The sequence below is a fragment of the Chlamydotis macqueenii genome, chromosome 2, assembly GCF_036417535.1.
Source record: "Chlamydotis macqueenii isolate bChlMac1 chromosome 2, bChlMac1.mat, whole genome shotgun sequence".
Classification (NCBI taxonomy): domain Eukaryota; kingdom Metazoa; phylum Chordata; class Aves; order Otidiformes; family Otididae; genus Chlamydotis; species Chlamydotis macqueenii.
This window is the reverse complement of record NC_141557.1, coordinates 135,114,953-135,139,210: the sequence shown is the minus strand read 5'-3', so window position 1 is coordinate 135,139,210 and position 24,258 is coordinate 135,114,953. Positions and strand designations below refer to the sequence as shown.

The window sequence follows — 24,258 nt, the reverse complement described above, 5'->3', positions numbered from 1 at the left end:
TGAAAACAGAGAAGAAGTGATACTGTTCTGACATCTCATATTTTTGAGAATCTGTTTGACTGGAGAGACAGAAACCAGAATGAGATATTAAACTAAACTCCAACAGCTAAAAAGGCAATTACTGGAGTGTCTGTCCACCCTTGTATTACAAGCATATGTATCAAAGAAAAGAGTAGCAAGGTTTTCTAGAAAGTTCTTGCTACTTTCAATCATCATCCAGCATTAGAAATAAAAACAGAAATCCATTTTTTATATAACTCAATTTATTGGTTCTCTGAAAACACAAAAGCTGTTGTTTCAAGTGCAGGCAACTAATCCTGTTATATTGCCCCAATAACGAGAGATTAAAACCTCAAAGTTAATGGCTTTTATGTAGAAAGATGCAAACTCTTGTCTCAGTTATTTGTGTTGAAATTTTCTCAACACCAAGATGAACTGCATATGGATAGGAGAAGAAATTTTATACGTAAGACATAGCACAGTAGAAAAAAATGTTGCTTATGAGCTTTCTGTAGAAACATTTTTATGTGTTGAGAAGATGTACAGGAGTTTAAAGAAGATCTAAGAGACTCTTAGAATCAATACCATTGCAAGTGTTGCACTCGTGTAATACAAAAGCTGATCTTCTGATAAGATTAAGCCAATGTCAAAACATTTGTAAACAGGATTCAATCAATACTTCAGTTTCTGCTGACATGAACTTGGCTTTTAAAATGAGTCTGCTTTATACTAAGGAAAATACACTTCTAATAAACTGAAATATTAATTCTCAATGGAAATTCAGCAATTCTTCGAACATTTCTAAATGAATACAAAGGATCAAACTCTGCCCTCAGTTTCATTCCTGAATTCTCACTGGATTCTGCTGGTAATAACAGTAGAATTTGTCCAATGTTGCCCATTCATTACTTCCCTGTTGAAGCACCATTTTTCTAGTAAAGGTGAAATGTGAAATAGTGAAGGAGAACTGGGAAATGCTTGTTCTAGCCAGTTGTAACCCTTCTTTTTTTCAGACTTTGATGTCTCCCTTACAAATGTTGCTCTGAACATATTTGTTGCAACATCTCCAGAAGAATGCCCTCTGCCACCTATTGATGAGTTAGAGGAATACAGAGAATCCAGAATTGACTTCAATTTTTTTTTTTTTTTAATCAAATCCTTCATTTTTAGGAGGCTTTACACACCATCTTTGACCACCCAATCTCCTGTAAGTACAATACTGAATAATGACCCTGATGGTGAATATAACATAGCAGACCTTTGCTCACATAGTCTGCATGTGGGTTCAACCCCGATGGGACTTGTATAATGCAGTTTAGGAAGCATGCTGAAATGATGATATTTACATGATGAAGGACAGGGGAAGATAGTTTAGAAGTTTCAGTCTGCCACTGATTCCTTGCTCAGATCATCTGTGCGAGCTCATGTGTCTCCCCAGAAAGTAAGAGAGCTAAATAGACTCTGCTTAGAGTCTCTAACTACACAGAGTCACAATAAACAAACACTTAGGTGACTTAACCTGGATTTTTCAGTAGCGAGGAAGACAAATGACACATACAAATTACCCACAAAGACCCCCTCCATACACAACAAAATCCATAATAGGTGAAATCATTAATATGCAAACTAAGATGTCAAAAATAAAAAAAAACAGGCACAGCATCAAAACTAAAAATCCATCATCCTGGGAAGTAACAGAGAGCAGCAGAACAAAGGCACTTCCCCCTCAGCAATCCTAAAGCTGCTACACTAAATATAAGGCAACATGATACCAACAGCACTCCACAGCTGGATGGGTGAAGTAACAGCAGCAGTGAAAAGAAGAAAAGATCAATGGGCAGCAGCAGGATGTGGCAAAGACAGAAAATGCTGAAATGACAGCAAGGTATCTTTTCTTCTTCACACACAGAAGCTGAGAATGCCTGACTGCATCCCCAGAATACTAATCTAACCTTGGGTAAGAAACTATGAACAACAAAGGGAGGGAAAAATCTGGTATGTTAAAGAAGAGCTTATTCTTTGGATGTTCGCACTTGAGGTGGGATATCTGATGAAGATCACTACTAGAGATGCTGTAGGAGCAGGTATTTTACCTCCTGTTCATGTACAGTTGACCCACTGTTATTTCTGCTTTCCTGAACTACTGGTTCATTTTTCTGCCTTTACTACATTTCCTTTGAAATTCATTTTAAATATTGAAACTGAGCCCATTTTTCTTCCAAGATCACATGGCAAAAAAGTGACACTATCACAAATGCCGAGGCATTTGTGGTCAAGACTCACGTATATGTCTCATTTCCTTGTTAAGGTTAGTATTTGCATACAGTATTTTTTTCTGCTTTCAAAATCAGATTCAGTTTTACCACTCAGAATTTCAAGCTGAGAAACACAGATCTGGATCCAGAGGAAAAGCAGTAGACAGCAAAAACTAACTACACTTTGGGATGCAGGGATTTTCTCACTCAGGTTCAGCAGAGTGAGACTTGAGACTTCATTTGAACGAGGCTCTCACTATCCTGCCCTTCACAGGCTGAGGTGGACGCCAGTTATCAACCAGTGGGTTCACAGGTTCATTCTCACCATTCTTGGAAAGGCTACGGAGCTTCGCCATCTGCAGAGAAGAAAAAGTAAAGTGTCCATGTGAATTCACCTGAAGGCAGTGTGGACCTTGATGCTTAGGACAAACTCTGAGACAGAAAAGGAATTTTCTTACACAATGACAAGCATACTGGTAGAGATTATTGGTAGAGATCACTGCAGTCCAACAGCTAGCACTATTTCTGTGGATCTTTACACTCTTCATCCACAGAACAGTGCATCATCTGACCCTTGCCTGGGCTTCTTTTGGATTTTTCCCTGACCCACCCTCACAATGTGGAAAAAAGGTAGGGGCCTCCTGTGACCCTGCTGGAGCTGGACTGCAGTCAAATCACTTGTGAAAATACAGCTGTCCACGAAGGAGGATGCACATCTACATCTATGCAAGGCAGTCTGATAGAAAAAGCTGGTCCGTAGACATGAATGCTTTGTTCTGTAAGGCAGAGAAATGTATGCCAACTGGATTATTGAGTTCAGTCATTAATTTAAAATTCAGTGTTGCTTTGTTAATTGTTATTCCTTCATCAGAATGTAATCAGAATCTGTTCTGAAAACAGACAAATCAGTAAAAAGGCTATACCCCGAATTGTACTGCTGAAATAGAAAACAGTATAAGTAACCAAAAGTTTTAACGCAAGACCAAAGAAGGTCAATTTATCCAGACTGGCTCTCTATTCTTTTTCCTGGGTAAATGCACATTTGAGCTATATAAATACAATTAGTACATTAATTTGTATTAACATTCAGGTTTTCAGGTTCTAGCTAGTTTGATCCTTCTCACTGGCAGATTTTACGAAGTCAAGATCTGGACCAGCAATTTCTTAAACTGGGAAACCAGCTAAATGCTAGTCTCACTTGCCACTTAATGCTGAAGCACAGAGAATGATCTGAGGCTGCTGCAATGGCTGAATTTTGTGGCTGGGGCCGCTTCTGCCTACACAGGTTTTCAGGATCCCAAGAACACTCCTGCTGAAGCTATTCCAGGAGATGCCTAGGAAGAGAGTCTGATTCTTGAGGTCAGATTTACAGTCCATTTCAGCAGTCCATTCTGCAGGCAATTTCTCACAGTCCTCAGCTAAAGCGTTCCTTACAAAAAAATGTAAGGTAACACTGGGCTTGCAAATCATCACATTGACATACTGAGGCACTGCTGAGAACTGGAAAGGAGTAGCAGAACTAGGTGGAGTTTACCTGGTCTGAGCTGACTTCAATCGGCTCCCTCAAAAGAATCCAAGTGATACACTCCTCACAGGGGGGTGTAGTGAAGGAACCATGGTAGGTCCAGTAGTCCCGAGATTTGGGGAAAAGAATTGAAGGATCAAAGTGCTGAAAAGGAGCCTCTTTCCCCTTAGAGAAACAAAAAATAATTCTCTGCAGTAACTCTAGGGATATGCATCTTAAAAGACATCAGTATCTATGTTATTATAAAAGAAGTAATTAAATGTCAAGATTCATGCAAGAGATCAATCTCCTTTTCTTCCTGTCAAGCATTTGCCCTGCCATTAATAATAACTGACATTTTTATTCCATTAATAAATTAAAAGAAATTACAAACTGAATTGTGTGGCACCAAAGCAAATTCATTGTTGCATTTTTCTATTGTCGAATTATCAAAATTTTGTTTTATTTTTGGTCCCTTGGGATAAAAGCTAAAGATTGTGGCACTGCAAGCACTAGTACCCTTTTTAGCCAACCGAACTGTGTCCAGGCATTTATTCCAGATTCGTTAGTCTTCTCCTCTATCTGAAGGAATTTAATTCTGCACCTCTCTCCTCCCAAGACTATGCTCTAATTACATTGTCATGGTGACACTCTCAATCTTTTTGTTGGCACTACTACACTTAATGTGAAAAATTGAAATATTTCCTGGAAGAGTACTGGATCCTGAATGTCTTACAACTAAAGGTGATTATCACCAGACAAGGGAGAACACCAGACACCAGATAACACTTCCTGAAAAGTTCTCTTCCACCGAATAGGACACTTAAGAGAATATGTCCACAGGAGTGTGATGAGACTTCCTTGTCCCTTCAGGGTGACAAGAACTAAACAAGAAAGTTCAACTCTCTACTGGTATTTAGGATGCAGTTCTGGAAAGCAAAATATATTCTTCCTAATTACTTCTCCTATCATGGAGAATCTTCTCTAGACGGAAATAGAGTATTTATTACCCTACAAAGTGCAATGGGAGGAGCTGAATATTTTCCACATATCCTTGCACAAAATATGGGTAGAAAGAATAACATCAAGACTCCAAATACATCTTCCTGACAAAACTAGTCTCTAAGTTTAATATGAGTTTGCAAATAACTTCACAAACAAAATTGTGCTTTTTCAGTAAACACAGCACAGTGCCCATGAAACTCCTCTGCCTGTAATGTATCACAGTAATTGAAACTGCATGTGCAATAAATACAGTGGTGACACCAGCAATTAATCCTTCCCGAAAAATAAATAATCTTGCTTAAAAATATGTGATGACAGGAAAGAAAATATGTATAGAAGATAAAATACAAGATGTGGTTGTTTGCATATGCACCTATCGTTCTCTGCTTTTCTTCAAGTGTTGCTTTTTCCAGAACCACTACAGAGAGTATCTGTATGCAGGAAATCAGACTTCTATTTTTTTTTGCTGTTAGAAATCATAAAAACTCCCGTTAGGCAGTCTCAGATAGAAAACAATGGAGTGGATATCAATGCCCTCTTGTCATCATTATATGATGACATAGGGTGATTGATCAACTTTTTATTAACTGTGGCAAAGCTCTTCTGCGTGTAAATGGCCAAAAAATGACCTTCAGTTCCCTCAGCAGAAAGAACTGAATTGTATCCGAAGACTAAGAGAAGGCTGAAAAAATAAAATTAATAGGATTCTAAATGAAGAGAGAACAGATCTCAGGCTCAGACCCGCATATCAATGTCAGTACATACATACATAAATTAAATGCAAGAAATTCTACTAGATTTGGAAGAAAACACTTACAAAATTTGTAAAATTCAGTCCTAGTGATCTACTGGTACGTTAAATGTCAAATTAAAAAGTCACTTTTCTTTTAGCATCATTAGAATCATAAAGCTTATCATGAAGAAGAATTGCTAAAGTATACATAGAGGTTAGGTTTATGTTAAATAATAATGTTAAATAACAGTAGATGCAGTGTCACAATCTTCTGTGAAGAACTCCCTTCTGCAGTTTTATCTGTGCAATAGGTATGGGCATCAGTCCTTATATCATTAATTAAGTTGAAAAACAGTTTACAATAGGTTTGCAATGTTTTGCTTCTGCTGCTTTTCAGCTACATTATATCACAAAAATTGTTTTGATACCTTGGTCTTAATGTTATCAATTTCTTCAAGAATTCTCTTCATCTCTGGTTTGGGAGTTTTTCCAACCTGTAATGCAAAGTACAAGGACTGTATTTTTTCATCATGTTCCACAGTATTTGAAAAAAATTCAGTACACCCCATCTGTCAAGTTAGGCAGCAATACTGTCAGGGCATCCAGTACAGACTGACACAAAATTATATGTGTTAAAAGAACATCTGGAATAGCAGACTCAAGTAACTGGCTCTGCAATTTAAAAACGCATTGAAAGACTCTACAAAGCATCTCCCACTGTCTGAGGAACAACAAACTGCACACTCAGACAATGTCATCTACACCCTCCAGGGCCCAGCCCTTGGCTCCTGGTTTGAAAGTGACCCACAGCCCCTGTGAGATGTATAAGCACTCAGCAAAATGTTGACAGTCTGAAGAGCTGCTGCAGACACTTCAAACATTCAGCAGCACTTATGCAGTCAGATCAGATTTGATGTAAGACATACAACGAGATTCCTGTCATGACCTCCTCAAGCTATGGGGTCACTTTATTGTTTGTGTTCCTGACATTCAGCACCTCCAAAAGCTTTGACATGGCTCTGCATCCCAGAAGAGTAAAGATAGTATGCATAAGACATGCTGTTATTGCCATGTCTTGTTCCAAGATAGATTAAATTAGTTCTTCAGGAGATAATTCAATCTCTCTTTTAGCAACATCCAAAAACCCAGTCATGGAATATGACAAACCCAGAGCAAAACAATGGCTCCTACACCAAAGAGGAACAAAGAAACAAGGAAGGCCAGACAAGCTACAGTGATACTACTTTTCTAGACCTTTTCGCTGACCTTATCATGGTTAATAGGAACATAATGTTATACTTTTTAAGTTGTGTTTTACAAGATAAAGCTTTAGCCTAAAATAGACCCAAATACATGACAAAGAAAGAATAACGGAAGGACATAGTCATAGGGGAGAATCTGGACAGGTGCTGACCTTCAGTTTAAACTAACCACAAGGAAAAGGTCAGGCTGGCTTACAGTGTAACAGAATTAAAATAACATTGGATCTGGCCTGTCCAGGGACACTGTGACAAAATTAATTACTTCCACTTGCTATTGCTTGTACAAATGCAGCTTACTAGTGATAAAACAATAAAAGGAGAGCTATTCTCTGACACTGTCCTCAAGCTGAAATGCCTACCTGCAAGTAAAATGACAGCCACATAGCTGAAGTTTGCATAATTTATCACTATAAGGTTGTCTGCCTGTTAGCGTTTCTCAGTGTCCTAGACCACATGCAGTTTTGATAATAGGATTGCTTTGTTTCTGTTAAGTTTATTAAAAAAATCAATTGGAAAATATTGGTACAGCATTGTTTTGTTATGAAGCTGTTGTATTTCAAGGTTAAAATGTTCAATGAACTTCTTTCACCATCAATTCTCTTTTTTTTTGAGCAGGTTCGTTGAACTCTTTTTGATTCCCGGCTTATGTGGGGATCAACAAGAGACCAAGGAAGGGAATCAGTCAACATAATCTTGCTGACAGGCAGATACAAAACCTGCTAGCAGCCAAAGGGCAGGAGGAAACACTCCTCCTATGCAGACTGTCCTCCTCACTCAGTACACACCAGAGCAAAGAGCTGGTCAGCTACCAGGGACAAAGTCAGCAAGTGTCCCAGTCTTGAAGTTGTGTGTCTCTTGTTCAATATCAACCATGATATCTACCGCTGGTGTCACGAATGGTGTCAGAAGTCAGCTCTGAACAGATTAATGCATGGAATCTGGAGGGCCCAAGGACATACGTGACTTCAGTCTGTACATCGCTTTGAATTTTTCCTGTAAAATGATACAGTGCAGGGAAAAACAATGGGAACCTCTTCCCTGGAACTAGAGAAAATGAAAAATACCGAAAATTATAAAGACTGCGTATTTGCCACTTACTTTCAGAAAAATGCCCACAACAGCCACACCATCAGGTTGTTTCAAAGCTCCAGCAAAGTTGCCGTGTTTTGGATTCCAGTGCACCATATGTAACTAAAAATCAATGAAACCTCAGTTGTAAATGCAAGAAATTGCCAACAGCACAATCTTACAAGCTTTTAAATGAAGTTAAGAAAAGTTTCCACTACACAGTAAGTAAGGAAAGAAAATTATATGTAAGTATTTCCTATTACTGTTCCCATGCTCCCATATGCTCACATTTTCTATAAAGCATCACTTTCTGTTTAACTGAAGCATGAAGGAAAGAAAATTGAGTTTACCACACAATACATTTCAAAATTAATCAGACAGTGCAACTATAAACAGTTTAATGCAAGCACAGGGCATGCACACATGCAGTGCATAAAACATCTACTGAAATGGACTTCATCTCAAGTAGATTTTTAGATTTTTCAGGTTATGCAGATATCAGTTCAAGGATTTACACTGGGCTGTCTGTAGTGCATCTATTATTGTTTTGTATCTCTTACTGCTCTTGGCACATTGTACTAGAAAGGAGTGCAGATAATAACCTAGCATTTCTTTCTAATTTCCACTTTCAACAATGCTGTATTTCCAGGATATATTTCAAGTTTTAACATCTCCTTCCAGAAAATCTTTGGCTCTGACATGTGCTGCAACCAGCAGTGTGAAATCTCAAAATAAGTAGCATCAGGAAGAGAGGACCATACAAAAAAAAATAGGACTCTGGTGCATATTTTGAATGCAAATTTCAAACTATTTTAAGCACATTTATTTAAAATAACAAAAAAAAATTTCCTATGAATATAAGTTAATGTATTGGTCTCTGTTTCTTTTCTCTTGAAGATAAGGATATCATCGCTAAGGGTAAAGGTGGAGTAGCCATGTATTTTTGGTTGCATTCTAGCAAAATTTCATACATTCTAGGCTTTCTTCCACTGTCAATAAATACCTGAGTACTGCAAACAAAAGCAATGTAAAAAATCAGTGCTTGAACTAACCAAGAAATAGCTTGAGGAAACAGAATTTGTCTGTTTAGTCAGCAACAGAAAGTAGAACACTAGCACAGTTTGGCCGTGGCTAAGGAATGGGAAAAAAAGCCCCAAACCATCACCTACAGTCATCTCTGCAATGTTTGTGCATGCGGACCCTGCAAAATATCTGCCTGAATTTTCTCCTATGATAGGTGGGCAAAGCCTCTGTAAGCTCTGCACCTTGAAGGCAGAAGGTGGAAGGCAGAAAAACACTGCTGCAGACTTTTGTGGGTGTAGGCATATATTTTGAGCCTATTTTCAAATAAGTTGGAGGAAGGATGTAATATTTGCTAGTAATTCACTAGCATCAATAGTGAATTCACTTATTCACTCTGGAGCCCCCAACATAAGAAGGACATGGACCTGTTGGAGCAAGTCCAGAGGAGGGCCATGAAGATGATCAGAGGGCTGGAGCACCTCTCCTATGAGGACAGGCTGAGAGAGCTGGGGCTGTTCAGCCTGGATAAAAGAAGGCTCTGGGGAGACTTTGTAGCGTCCTTCCAGTACCTAAAGGGGACCTACTCGAAAGCTGGAGAGTGACTTTTGACAAGGGCATATAGTGATAGGACAAGGGGTAATGGCTTTAAACTGGAAGAGGGTAGATTTAGACATAAGGAAGAAATTCTTTACTGTGAGGGCAGTGAGGCACTGAAACAGGTTGCTCAGAGAAGTTGTGAATGCCCTATCCTTTGAAATGTTGAAGGCCAGGCTGGATGGGGCTTTGAATGACATGATCTACTGGAAGGTGTCCCTGCCCATGGCAGATGGGTTGAACTAGATGATCTTTAAGGTCCCTTCCAACCCAAAGCATTCCATGATTCTATTATATTTATTACCTGAAGAAGTCTTCAGGGCCTAGAGCAGCCACTAATTTTAGCAAATGTGGACAGCAACAGTGTAGTAGTTTATATTAAAGAAAAACCCCAAACATCTGTTCTCCACAGTTCCCAAAAATAAACACAGAGATTTTAAAACACAGATGTTCAGAAATCAGGAGACACTCTTTACCACTTTAATCAGTGTTAAGGTGGATCTAATTTTCAATGTCAGTTTATCAAATGTACTTTTAGTGAGTTTTTCTGTTCATTAGTAATGCTTTCTGAAACTAACTTAGTAAAGTTATACCAGAAATCGCTAAAAGCAAAAAACATATATATATATATATATATATATATCAGCAGAAAACAGATCTTCTTATTTGGAAATAACAGATCGCTTTGTCTCAAATATTTTAAAAACATTCTAAAATACTAGCAAAAACTCTTGCTTGAATAAGCAAATTCCATGTTAATACATACTTGCAAAGATACATTTGTTGGCAGATGCAACTTATCCCACTGCACGCTGATGAATATTCACAAGTCTCATAGACAGATTTTAGAGAAAAAGCCATAGCTAAATATTTGCAAAAGGGAGAATGGTTAATGTGTTCAGACGCACAATCAGTCAAATTCCAGTTAGTACTGAATACTACTATTAAAAATAAGTCCTACCTCTGCTGCATATTTCACCCCATCTATAATATGCTCAGAGCCATGGTCATCAGAGGAACCCCAATGCAAGTGAAGCTGACGCAGCCGGTAGGCTCCCACGAGCGGCCCACCTCTCAGCACTGCAATTGATAATCTGCATCAACACTAGCCTACAAAACGCTGACATTCACGTTTACTGAACGGGGACTCACACTTCAAAAGTGTGGAGCACCTCTTGTAAATCCAGCTGATTGCAGTGGGGGTCACAACACTACTCACTGGTTTACAAGATTGGGGCTGAACTCTGTTATCAGTGTCCTGTTTGATGTGAAAACTGTGGAAGCTGCTTTGAGTCAACTACAGAATCAAACCCCAGCTGCTCAACAAGACCCTTTTCTTTTGGTAAGTGGACAGACTATAGTTCCTGACGTGGAGAGGGAAGGAAGGTATTCACAGCTGATTCTTGTCAAGAAATGGTCTGCTATGAAATGGTTGGCGATAGGACTGTGAAAATAACCCAAAGGTGCTTTGAAATGTACCTTTAGTCTATGACTGACATACCTTTTACAGTTCAGACAACTAAACAACGGTTACAGCATAGTTTGCTGCTTAAAAAAAAAAAAAAAGAAAAAAAAAAGGATCTGTTTCTTGAAAGTGAGGGAAGAGAAGAAAATTTAGGTCAAATGTGTTAGAAAAGTGATTCCTGAGCAATCAAAAGCTTTAGTGTACATTTAACATTGCCACCAATGAAACAGATTAAGAAGCTACTATTTCTGCTGTTCTTAGCCAAATACTGCTGACCATGCATCAGTCTGACAGTTTACACCCACTCTGACTCTCAAACCATCACACCACACCTGATCTTTCAGTTTGGGGATTCTTTTGAGCCAGGAGTGCTTAGAGGACAAGCTCTCAAATATATTTTTCATTTATTACCTAAGGCAGGAATGAGCCGTGTTTCCTTACACAGAAAGCTGATAATGCAGTTCACAACTGCAGTGCCAGAAGACCTTGTTTAAATAGCATTCAAGTTTGAACTTCTACCAATAGCTTTGAAGTTCAAAGTTAACATTGAAATAATATTTAAATCCTCTTGTGCCCAATGGTCTCATATTAATTCTTGCTATCACATGTGTTGGAATACCTACACAGAGCAAGGTTTAACTTTGCAGTTTCTCTTTTTAATTGGCAGGTGTCACAGTCATTCGGGGGGCAGAAACAAAGCACTGTCTTGAGTTTTAGGTATGGAGTTCTTCTTATTTTTTGAGTTTGTTCATACATACATAAATTATCATAACTAACTCAATACAGTATTGAGTAAGCCTTCTGTAGGAGCCTTCAATGGAAAATATGTCACATCACTATCATTATTATCATCCTTATCATCCTTATTATTATTATTCTATTGTTTCCCTTTAAAATGTAGGAAAAGTAAGGCATAGACTCTAAGGCTCAAACCCTCACAAGTATTTGCTTGCCATTTCACACTAGCATCAATGGGAGGCAGGAACTTTCAGGAGCTGAATTTATGTGATCTACCTACATTTACAAGCTAAATCAATATCAGAGTTGGAAACTCATGTAGCAGTCTTCTTACAGGTGGCCTTTTCCAGTGCTCAAATACTGTGAAGCACTTGGAAACAGCACTTAATTACAGTATACAGATCTCTCTAGCATAAAAATAAATATTTTTAACATTCAATGTTTTCCATGTGATTAGATCAGAAAAAAAAAAGGCTATCTTCAAGCTAGGTTTCCTTTTCCAATTAAAATCAGATCTGTGACTACTACTTATCCTCAGCTGTTGCCACCACAGAAGCCAACAAATGAAGGTAATAAAGTGTTTATGAAATGCTTTCTGATGTGGATTTTCAGAGCTGTCAGACCTTGTATTTGATTCCAGTCAGACACATCCCTATGAAAGGCTTGAGTCCTCAACTACTGTCCAGCAGCTTGCAGAAAGTTAGTAACAGCAGCAAGGAGTGAATGTGCACACTGGGTGCCCAGAGGAACAACAGATATGATGGGAAGGGGAGAGTCAGGGAGAGAACGGAGGGAAGATGGCTTAGAGGATGGGCTGCACCAAGGGCTGCACTATTCTTGGCCAAATCAGGGTCTTTCTCCAACACACTTCCTGGGCAGACAGTTCTTGAGCAGCCTCTGTCTAAGCATTTCAGCCTTTAGGAAGCTGCAAAGAAGACAGAGCAGAACTGCCATGTGAAAAAGTTCCTAATCAGTTTACTTCCCATGCTTTCAGTCATGGCATTGATTTTACGCAGTGTTTGTGGAAGAGCATTCTGTGTTATAACAAAAGTGCATGATTTGTCAGAGGCCACTGTGGTAATAAATACTAAAGCAACATACAAATACATAACAAAGAGATGGTCCCTGACCTAAATAGTTCAGATTCCATCTGCGAGATGTGGAACAATAACAGGTAGCTGTAATGGTAAATAAAGGAGTCCAAGGAAACCATGCGCTCATCAAGATAAAAAAGAGAAAGTGTGATCTTTCAATGTACTGCAGACATATTTCATTAATTATATAGCTTACTAAGAACAAAATCCCAATACAAATACCATCCAAGTAGATGCAGAAAAATACAATGGAAAGTAAGTCTGTTTTCCATTAATTAGATTGCTTTCCTTCTTGAGAAAGGACTGATCAATACTGCATGCTCTTGAGATGTCTTCGCATTATACGGTATTGTGAATTTGTTATTAATTTTGACAGTTGTTGCCTGTCTGCATTCAGAGCTACACACTGATACAGCTATGGAATAAAGTTTTGAACAATTTAACTTAAAGATGCAAGACTGCTCTCTCTCTCAATCAAATAACAAAGCTGTTTGATAGCTTTCCAGAAGCTACAAAATGCTACTTTCATAAATGCTATTTTCATAGTCTTTTCAAGCTGTGGAGGATCTTAAAGACTTCTCATACAAACAGAAGAAATCAAGATCACAGGTGGTGGAAATGCACAAGTTTTGTGTTTATGAAGTGCCTCAGAGTGCACACTAAACCCTCCAGGTGACACTCTGTCCCCTTGCACAACACCTGAGGATGCAGTGTCCATGTTGAAGGAGGTAACTTGGGGAAGAGAAGTCCACCTTCCAGCTGAGTCTGTTTTCCAGGGATGGCCCTGCAGCTACAGCCTCCCTGTCACACCCATGGTGGATGTGAACATGGCTGGATCCATCAGAACAAACTTTGGGAGCACCTTTTTCATGTACCCAAATGATTTTTCCCTGCCAGTCTCCGTAGGCCAAGTACCACAGGAGCAATATTGATTCCCGGTGCCTTGCAAACCTCAATTCCTAACAAACCCCCAACAGCTGAACCAGAAACTGACCTGATCGATCAAAAGTGTCATCGAAGACGACCCGGCAGGTGCGCCCGTTGTTCAGGATGGTTTTCGCTGCCCCAGGGTCATAACTGGCGTGCCAAGGGGCGAGAGAAGTGTCATGCCGCACGTCTTTGCTGTTGATCTCAATGGGCGACTGCTTGTCTCCCTTGGCCATGGGGTAGTTTTCATGCCAGCGGTCGGGTCCTGGGGGGGAAAGGCAAGGAAATGTCACGGCGGCTAAGCCCCAGCCCGCCTGGGGGCCCCGCGGCCCCACTTACCGTTGTCGCTGTCGTAGCCCCACACGGACTGGGCCATGATGCTGCTACCCGCGCCCGAACCCTCGCTCTCCGCTGCAGCTCCGACGGCTCGGTGCCCTCCTCCGTCCCTCCCTCCTTCCCTCCCGCCCCGGGGGGCTTTTTATAGACCGCGGCTGCTCCGCGTCCTCCCCGTAGGGGTGGGCAGGGGGAGGGCGGCGGCGGGAGGTTGCGAGGCCGAAAGGGGTGGGGGGCGGTGGGGAGCGGCGGGGGCTGGGGGAGCCGTTTTCTTCACCCCCTGGGGGAAGCAGGGGGATGGCAGGGGGGGCCGGCGGCTGCTTTCATCCCCCTCCCACGAGGCACCCCTCAGCCCGCCCTATCCTGAGAGTGGGAAAGAGGGGGGAGGGGGGGCTGCTCCCCCCCCGAGGGCAGCGGGCAGTAGGGCGCTGGTGCTGAACCTGCGGCAGAACTGGTGGGAGCGGCCCGCGGCCCCCCAGGGAGGAACGCGGAGGCGGGCTCGGGTGGACGTGCGGCTGCCTGGAGAGCCGACCTGCTGCTTGGACGCGGCGAGAGAGACGAAAGGGAAAGCAACACCGGAGCCCGTCCCAGCTTTCCCCCTCTTTGCAGACAGCGTTGCAGGCGTGAAGACCACCCGGCTGATTTTTGGGCAAGCTCCCAGGACGGGCAGGCTTCAGAGCTTGGGGTTAGCTCCTCCCATAAATACAAATGTTCCTGTTTAACGGCTCCGAAAGACATGGTATCTGCCTGAAAGGATATTTCATAGCCTGCAAAACTGTGCCGTTACGCAAAACTAGCCTCTGCCATGAGGCTGTTCCTAGCTATTTGGTCAAATTCAGGTTTGACGTTGTCCAGTTGCTTCTGCATGCTGGGAGCTCTACACCAAATGTGTTTCTCATATTAGGCAACTTAGCAGTCAATATTAAGGTCAGGAAAACAGCTGTTTTTTGGATGATGGAGAGTTAGTGATCGCTATGGTTGTGATAGTTGGCTTTCTCCCTCCATCTATGTTGAACACTCAAAGCTTTTCTTTCAAATGCCAGCTTCACTGCAGTCTCCCTTGGCTTTGTCAGTCCATGTTATTGCTGCTGCAACTGTATCTACCTCGAGCTAAATACTACCTCAGACTACATACCTCCAGCTAAATAATATCCCAAACTAAATATTTGGGAGTCAGCCAAGAAGCATCGCGAACCATGGAGATTTCCAACATAGTTGCCGCAAACTTGCTCAAATGCTGCTTGTACCCATCAGCACCAGAAAGTAGCATGGAAAAAAAAATCTGCAGCTTTGAGAGGTTGTAAACCCTTTGTATTGGTGAGGTACAGGGAAAAGACTGAGAAGCTACAGTATAGAGAGCATAAGATTAATTTTGTCATGTTTTATGTTCTAAAACCAACTCAAAGATAAAGATTCCTCTTCTAGCTAGGCTAATAAATAACTAAATATGGACTTTGTTTAGGGTAACTACAATGATTTCTGTAAACTGTTTAGTAAATTCTTCTTGCTCTGAGGTTAATCATAAGTAGACATTCCTCCTTTGAGAGGAAGGTAGGACAAGATCTCTCACTTAGGAGTCTGCATCTGAGAAGATTTACGTGGAGATGCATATAGGGTCTTTACATAGAGGAGGTATGTCAAATTGAAATGCACTAAACCTTAGCAACTTCTACGATATCGTAAGATTCGTTCCTGTTACCATCTTTAAAGATACAAAGATGTGCTCTTTATCAAAGTGTCCTTCAAAAAATGTAGTTCCTCATATCTTCCTTAGGCAGAATTTGATTAAGAAAATACTAGGAGGTGATTTAGGTAAAATGGCATGGAAAATTACATCTTTTCCCTTTCAAAAGAGAACTCTGAAACAAAAGAAAATATAATCTTTTACTCTGTCATCAATCAAATGGATAATGTCACATTTGCTGCAAGGACAGGCATGTAAAATTGACACCTGTTGCAATTTTAATTCAGAAAGCTTAGACATTAATCCTTTCGAAACAGTTTCTACATCATCTTCCTAGAGAGAAACATTTGTAAGCTCATGAAATTCTAATTGGAGCAGCTCATTTTCTGTCTGTGTAAACAGACAGCTTTAGTGAGCTTGTTTATTGACAGAGAGAATTTAATCAACTTCATATATAGAAGGAATGCTTGTTGGAGTGTTTATGGAGGTAAGGAACATGATTTGTATTACACAGAAAAAGGTGCAAGTCAGTTCTTTCCCTAGTGTTTCAATTCATTGCTCTACATAAGAATTTACACAATCTTCTCTCTTAAGGAGCCCCATGTCTACAGCAAAAGTCTTCATATTTTAGCTTTCCAGTAAGGTGGTCCAGTTGCACCCGGAGGAGTGGCTCTTTGTCAGCTTTTGCATGTTGTGGCTTCTAGGCACTGACTTAATGTAAGCAACAAATGCTAGGATCAGCAGCATAGGTGCTTGGAGTCAGCCCCAGGCACTGAGTCATATCACGGTGTCTCACTGACTTTGTGCTTGTGGTATTATTTTCCTCTTGATTTCATCATCAAAGGTAGAGCAAAAATAAAATGTAGGAGCTTTATCTGCATTCAGAGATAATCACAATAAAATTATGTTTGCAGCCCTTAGGACCTACCTTTACATTTATCCTTTTCTTCTGATAATTGGCTCAGAAATTCATTATCATCTAAGTTGCATAACATCGCTTTCTCTAGGAATTAAATACTTCTGTCATGGAAAAACCATTATAACTAAGAAAAGGCCATATTTTTAAACATTTAAGAAGAGCAGAGTTACCTAGTGCATTCACAGCTGCATTGCACTGTTTCTGTTTTCTAAACCTCTGACATGTTTAGGAAGCCAACAGTCATCTGAAATAGCAAAGGTGAGAGCATAACAAGATCAATCTATACCATTAATGAAAAATGTCAGGACTTTTGCAAGTCCAGCTGCAGTACCTTCACCCACAGTACCGCAGTATGCCACTAATGAAAGCATCTTCGCTGTACCTTCTGAAAAGAAGTGATATTATACCCATTGTTCAGGTTGAGAATTGAGGTACATTTTTAAGGATGGCTTTCATAAAAGTCATCCTACATCTCTTACACACTTTAAAAAATCCTGGCTGAAATTATTTACCTCTGAGTAGGCAAGAAGACCGCAAAACAACAGGCAATCCAATACAACCCTCCTTACTCTATGCTTTAATCAGTTCACACTCGCTCAGGAACATATCTGCATGCAGTAATACTCCGTAGCACTGTTCAGACATAGCAAGTTGACATCTGTTTCCTCAGAAAGATAAGGTTTGAGAAATCAGGAAAGGAAAGGTAAGAGGAAAACCGGGCAATTGAAACAAACTGATGAAAGCAAATGGCAGATTTCAGCAGCATCATTAATGACTGGGCATGAAAAGTATTAATAAAGTCGTTATCTGTGCTTTTAGTTGCAGAAGGAAAGCTGTGCATCTGTTTATAGTGTTCTACTTTTGTCCTTAAAGGTAGAAGTGATCTGAGCATCAACTGGAGATTGCTATGTGAAGTGTAGGCTGAATAAATACTAAATCTGTCTTCTCACAGTCTGTCTTCTTAGAATAATCCAACAATACAACACGTATAATGTAAGGACTTAAGTAAAAAGCCAGTGACGTAGCATGGAAGGTGATGCCATTAAAGAATGCAGCTGATGTTCCAGCTTTGAAAGATGCCTGCCAGACAGCTTCTGCTAAACAAACAAAAGGCATCATCATGCTTATCTCACTTACAAAAACACTTTGCCTGAACTCATAGACACTTTCTTTGAGAATGGAAATCGGAAATAAGCAGAGTCTAGAAAATGGCTTGGAGCCATGGTTTTACCTATAGCACAAAAAGCACGTACAGAAGAATGATGCATGGAAAAGTGACTTACAGCAGCTTTGGAGTCTGCCAGCCATGGCTGGCTTGGCCAATACCTTGACATAACTAGAACAACCAAAGTGCTACTCCCCCTCAGCATGCCGATTTCCAGCAGTCTCCAAGGGCCAGCCTGACAGCTAGGAGTGGCAGATTGTAAGGGGACACATAGAAGTAAGTATGCCAGCAGGATGTAATTCAAGAATTCCCCTGCTGAAGCTAAGTTTTCCAGGTTCCACCATGCTCAGGGCTATTTCCCATAGGTGATTTCATGCAAACGGCTTTACTGGACCACAGAATGTGCCCACAATGAGCACATTGTTAAATAAGCGAAAGCATTTACTCATGCCTGTGGCCAATCTAAATATAAAATATCTTCCACTATATTTAATAGCTTGTGGAAGAAAACAATACAACAGAAAGGAATCTGATAATAAACAATATGGAAGGGGCAGCAATGTTTTTTGACATATTGCACATTGCATGCCAGGCAGTGCAAGAAAGGCATGTCACTCAGTGCTTTTGATTGAGGGATGCCACGGTGGAATGCCATAGCCAAAAAGCCAATTGACATATGCCTTCCACTTCACTAAGATGCCATGCCATGGAAAACATTGTAGGTATGAATGGAAACCCCCATTGACGGCCAGATCTATGTTGGAAGATCTGCCAGAGGAAAAAGAAACATATTGGGTCAATTTTGTTTGGTTTATACATGATGAATTCTTTAGCTACATTTACTTTATTTGATGAGAAGCAGAATGTAGCAGATCTAGAGAAACATTAGGCAGACTTTTAATGCATCTTTCAATTTCAGAAGGCATATAACTCAGCAGTCTGCAGTTTGAACTCTAGGTCCTTGCTTGCAAAAGCCCATCATTCTCCTGTTACGGCTCAGAACCTACATTACCATTTGCAGAACTTAGTATTTAGTCCACAAGATAAAATAAACATGGAAGTAGTAAGACAGACTTCAGATTTAGCAAAAGAAACTAAAAGGTGAATAAGTTTTCCTTGTAGCATAGACCTAAAGTGTATCAGTATATATATAAAAAAATTATTAAACATCACATCTGATACAACAAAAATATACTGCCTGTTTAAGACATGTCTTCCAGATCTGAAAAACTAAACTAATAAACTCTGCAGGAAGATGACTCTTCTCTTTTTCCCATGGGGATTTACTTGTATGGCACTCATACTGAAATACAAATCTGAGCTGGGCTGTTTACTTTTATACACACACTGGCACAGTCTGACTTAAAATAATCCAAGTATGAGAATTTGACCTATACTGCTTGCTTTTATAAGGTCTGAATGTGTGTGTCAGATTGGCAACTCTTCTATATCAAGGTAGAGTTTTATGTATGACCTTTGTCTTGCATGATACTCTGGTGGTAACATCTACCTGAGAACAGACCTAACCTGACTACAGAAATGCTAAGATGAGGCTGGAGGAGTTCACAGGAGTTTTACAAAAGACATCTCAATGAGATATATCAAATAGTTAACAATGCAGCAAATCAGAAATACTTCAGACATTTTTTTCCAGTGAGAGACATCCTCCTAAGAGAATTTTACAAGAAAATCATTGGATGTGTTTCCAGCCCTTGAAATATGCCCACTGCTGGCAGCGGAGTATTCAGCTCTTAATCATCTTCCAGAAATCCCTTGGGATGCCTGTCCCCCAAAGCCCTGAGAAAGGCACTCCTTATGAATCCTTATCATTCTGACTTCAAAAGGTCAGAGCATAGCATCCCATTTCTATCAACACCTGTGCTTCTCTTCACTTTAATGGAGTCAAGATTTCACTCTGAGACCACAAAACCAGCTTTGAAAGCATCATCTGTGGGTCATAAAAAGATAACTTGATGTGTGGAACTATTAACATTTATATGCATATAGCAAGTGTAAGGGGTACGTAATTAAAAAGGAGTGCTTGTCAAATACACAGATTTCAGCAACACATATTGAAGAGCAGATATTACCAGAAGAGAGGGTAAACTGAAGAAACTCCTTTCTATGTAGGCAAGCAATCGTTCTATACTTTAGAAATGCTTTTGGTTTGCTCGCAGTTAAGATCAGTGAAACCTTTGTGTTCAGGATGCACACTGAGGTACATTCTCTGAGGACATGAATGATGCACCAGTTCACTACTGCAAAACTTGCATACAAAATGTAACCAATCTAATTTCTTAGTAGATCTTATTGGTGAGTTTTAAAAAATATGCTGGTCTGAAGTGGAGAAATGAGGATTAAATATATCATAATGAATAATCACAGATCAAAAAAATGCCTATAAGAAGTCTCAAGCCAGTCAATACCAGTGGTTTATATAACCAAGCAGTATCTGCCAACTTCTCAAACGTCCCATGCAGACACAGCAAAGATTTCCCAGCTATTCAGAAAGCAAATTCCTCCAGGATAGCACAGCTGTAGTGAAAGGCATATGACAAGAACGAGAAGCCATTAAATCTAGTCCTGTCTCTGAGGACCTGTGGGTGTCACTCCCCAGCCAGTGTTCACATTATTGTAATCATGCAGAGATTACAGCACCCTACTCCCTCTCTCACAAGACTTTTTTTAGAGATGAATAGTATGATTACTAAAAACTCTGTCATTCATCAAAGCAGTCACACAAATGCTAAATGTTAGCTACCTCCTTGTTACGTGAACACCTTTACTGAAGGGGGGAAATCTGGTCTGTCCTGGGTGTCTGCACTGCACAGCATCACCAATCTGTTTCATTATTTTCTTGTAGAGTTACCCTCTGCAAGTAGCAAGCTGGGTGGAAAGAACAGCAGATTGAACACCCACAGCAATCTGAAATTTATGTTAGTATTTCTCAGTTTGCATCCCTAAATGTAGTGTTTGTAAAGCTACAGTCGTCTTTTGTGTGCTCCTGGCTGGGCATTTTCCCAGCTTTAACTACGTGCTTTTTGCAAAGGTTCTCTACAGACATTATAGCGAAGTATTTTAAGGCATTAGACATGGAAAATATTTTTCTAACTTTGCATCACTGTACCTTTCCTGACAGAGGCAATGAACCCGGTGTTTCAATTATAGGTCTTACACACACAATTGGGCAACGGGCCAACAATTTTCATCTGTGTATTCCAGGACCAGTAGCATTTGTTTAGCTATAAATTCAGAGATGCTGTAGGTTATGATCTTCTGTCAGGACTGGGAGAGTATGTGCCATGATTAAGCCCTTTCTCAAACCACTTTAATCTAATGAATTACTTTCCAATTAAACTCTAGAGACTAAAACCTAGTAAAATGTAATAAAATAAGGTATTTCTGATGGTATATCAAGAAGGGAATATATGCTACTGCACTCATTGTTTGTCTTTCAGATGTCTTATGTCTTACTACTGTATAAAAAGAAAGGTAGAGATTATGTGAGAGGAACATTAGTCATGCAACGTATATCTTTCCCCTCTCTCACTTGGAGTGTCTAGTATTAGTTTGGACAAAGCAAGAGTAAAGTACAAGAAACATCTTTAATTCCTCAGGAGGCTAGAACTGGATAACATTTCTGCCTCTAGCTTTTATCTTTTTGTCATTTGTATACACTAACCTGTAAAGGTAGAGCTGATGTGGATGTGTCTTCATTTTCTGGTAACAAATTTTCATACACAGAAAACACACATACTTGTGTAACCAAAATATGTTTGCAAATGCATACAAGTAACTTCTTAATACTAGATCCTGAGTAATGAAAAATATAAAATCTCAAATAAACATTAGTGCACCAGAAGTAGTATTATAAGTCAAATTCTCTGAGTTAATGTCAGATGCCAGTTGCTAAAATAATAAAAACAAAACAAGGTAAGAAAAGAGGTATTTTGAGTTAAAACAATTTTAAAATCCACTTCTATCACTGATATAATTTTAATCATTTGGTTTATTTTGAATTTTTAACAATAAATTTAATTTGAAAATACAAAATGAATGTGTCAAAACAAAATGTTTTATTTTCTAGTATTTCTCCCATTTCTTTCAACAGTCCCGATTATCAGGTTCAGCTTAACCCCCTGCTGAGAAACTGCATAACCTACCTGCCTGAATAACTTTGTTCAGCTCTGCTCTCAGGTGTATTACTAGAAAACCCAGGGAACTGTGTGAGATGCCAAACAGACTTATCATTCTAGGTGCAGCAAACAAATGAAGGTCTCTAAACTCAAACATCTGCTGTCAAAGGCAAGATTTCAGTGATTAGGATCTCAATTTTTACTCAGATTGTCCTATAACCCACAGGTAACTCCCTTTCTCAACTGCAAAGTCCAGTGGCTTGTTTTCCTATGACTTCACCTGTGAACATCTGGGAAGGAAAGGCAGGTAAGGGTTTTTCTCTATCAGCCAAATAGTGCTCACCTCAGCAACTTGTTTTAAGAGGGATTTTTTTCCCTCTTGAAAGGACTGCTGCTGGCCAGCTAAGCCATCTAGCACACAAGTCCAATCTAGTAGAGAATTTAAGCATGTGCAGAATTTTAAGTTAATAACCAGTTCTTTTGATTTCAGTCAGAGTGCTCACACTTTAAAGATTCTTCTGTATTTTTCACAGTTCAGGTGAGTAACAGTTTTTGGGGTTTTGTCACAGATAATGGCATTTTATTTAAAATAACAGCAGTCTGTTTTTAAAGCCACATAAAATTTAATTTTTGAAGAAATTATTAATTTGTTTCAAAAATTAATGTAACTTGATCTTGTTACGGTATTAGCTTACTGGATGTTCTTTGGGTGTGCTGGGGTGGACTTGGGAGAATCAAGCCTGTGCTTCCCTAGTTAGTCAGTTAATGTCTCAGCAAAGCACTTTATTTGTGTTCTTCTGAACATCTAGCAGATGGTACAAACTGCCTGTCCTTAGTAAGACAGCATTTACCACACTCCTAAAAAGCCTTTGCATTGCTAGTCATCCTGTTTCCTCTCTTGTTTCCTCTTGTCCTCATCCTCTTCCTCTCCTGTTCCTCTCTTTCCTGCTTCCCTCTGTTACCCACCTGTCAACAGCAAAAGGCAAGCCACATTTGCTGGTCCTCTGTGAGAGAAAGGATCTTATTATGTTAATACCAGGAATATTTGTAAAGAGTAAATAAAACAGCAATGAAACCAGAAACTTATGAGAGAAGTAAGTTTGCTTTTAAGAGACAAGGGATTCTGTTCTCTTCAGCAATCCATCTGCTTTCTTAAGAATTTACAGAGCAGAATAGAGATTAAAGGAGCATCTGTAGACATGTAAATAAAATTAACATAAATTGGTGACAATTCATTGTGATGTTTTCCTTTTATATTCCAATATAATAAGTAAACAGTCCTTCAGCAATCACAGCATCATTAAAGGGAAAGTATCTGCTTCAGAGAGCTTACAAGACTGTCCTGAAATGATGGCAGATGATATTGTGTTTATAAGATTTGTTTCTCTATCTGCACTTACTACATGACACTTGATCTCACTACGGTATTGCTCTTTGGAATGGAAAAAACCCAACAGTTTAGTTAGGCTTTTAGGAAGCATTAGCTAATTATAGCTTTTATAATCCCCTTCATTTAGAACTAGGCTCCTGTTTGTAATAGTTGAGATCATCCCCATCTTGCAACATCCCACACGGTCACTTGCTGGATACTCTGTTTTTCCTACGAATATGCATCTCTGAACTCTCAATTCTGTTAGTTTATCTTAACAAAGTAATAGATTCTGGACTGTTTGCTGTTTTACTTTAATAACGTGATTGATTTCACCACAGATAAAAATTCAGAGAACAGATATTATCTATGTAAGTCTTAATCCAAATGTAATGAATTATACAAATCATTGCACAACAATGTTCAAAATTCCCTAGGCGATGCTCACATCTCTGACTCATTCTTCTTATCTTTCACTCTGGACATATTCTCTATACAACACATTCTTTGATTCTTGTATCTGATCATAGAAAATAAACAGACAATAAACCAACTTTGCTGAAACTCAGTATAATTCTTATCTAGTGTTCCAATACTTTTCATAGTGACAGGCAAATGTTTTATAACATTCCGGACAAAACTTCAGTGACAGAACCATAAAAACACTCAGGTTAGAAGGGACCTCAGGCAGTCATCTAGTCCAACCTCCTGTACAGATAGCAACCCTAAAATATCTCACATATGTTTCAGAACATATATTAAAATTACATATATTAGTTTCACTTAGCATATGACCTGCTTGCAAAATTTATTATTAAAATGGTTGCTAAAATTTCATTTCACTTACAGATACAAATTTTGGAAAGAAGTAGAAGAATTAGTGGTCTCAGAAGTCTCTGCTTGAAATAAATGTATTTCCAGCATGGTTGGCCATGTAAAAAGAAATGTGTAGGGTTAATGCTCGAGAACCGTCCAGGTGCACTG

At 39.5% G+C, this 24,258-nt stretch overlaps 1 protein-coding gene across 1 annotated transcript; it reads right to left on the bottom strand.

Annotated features, from left to right (window-relative positions):
* Nucleotides 1-243: 243 nt before the first annotated feature.
* On the bottom strand, nucleotides 244-14,092 carry LOC104483579 (carbonic anhydrase 3). The gene is made up of 7 exons (XM_010125404.2): nucleotides 14,008-14,092; nucleotides 13,736-13,933; nucleotides 10,406-10,524; nucleotides 7,858-7,950; nucleotides 5,926-5,991; nucleotides 3,790-3,945; nucleotides 244-2,611 (listed from the first exon to the last, which is right to left on the bottom strand). The coding sequence occupies exons 1-7, from the start codon at nucleotides 14,042-14,044 to the stop codon at nucleotides 2,492-2,494; spliced, it is 789 nt and encodes a 262-aa protein (XP_010123706.1). The 5' UTR covers nucleotides 14,045-14,092; the 3' UTR covers nucleotides 244-2,491.
* Between the last annotated feature and the right edge of the window lie 10,166 nt (nucleotides 14,093-24,258).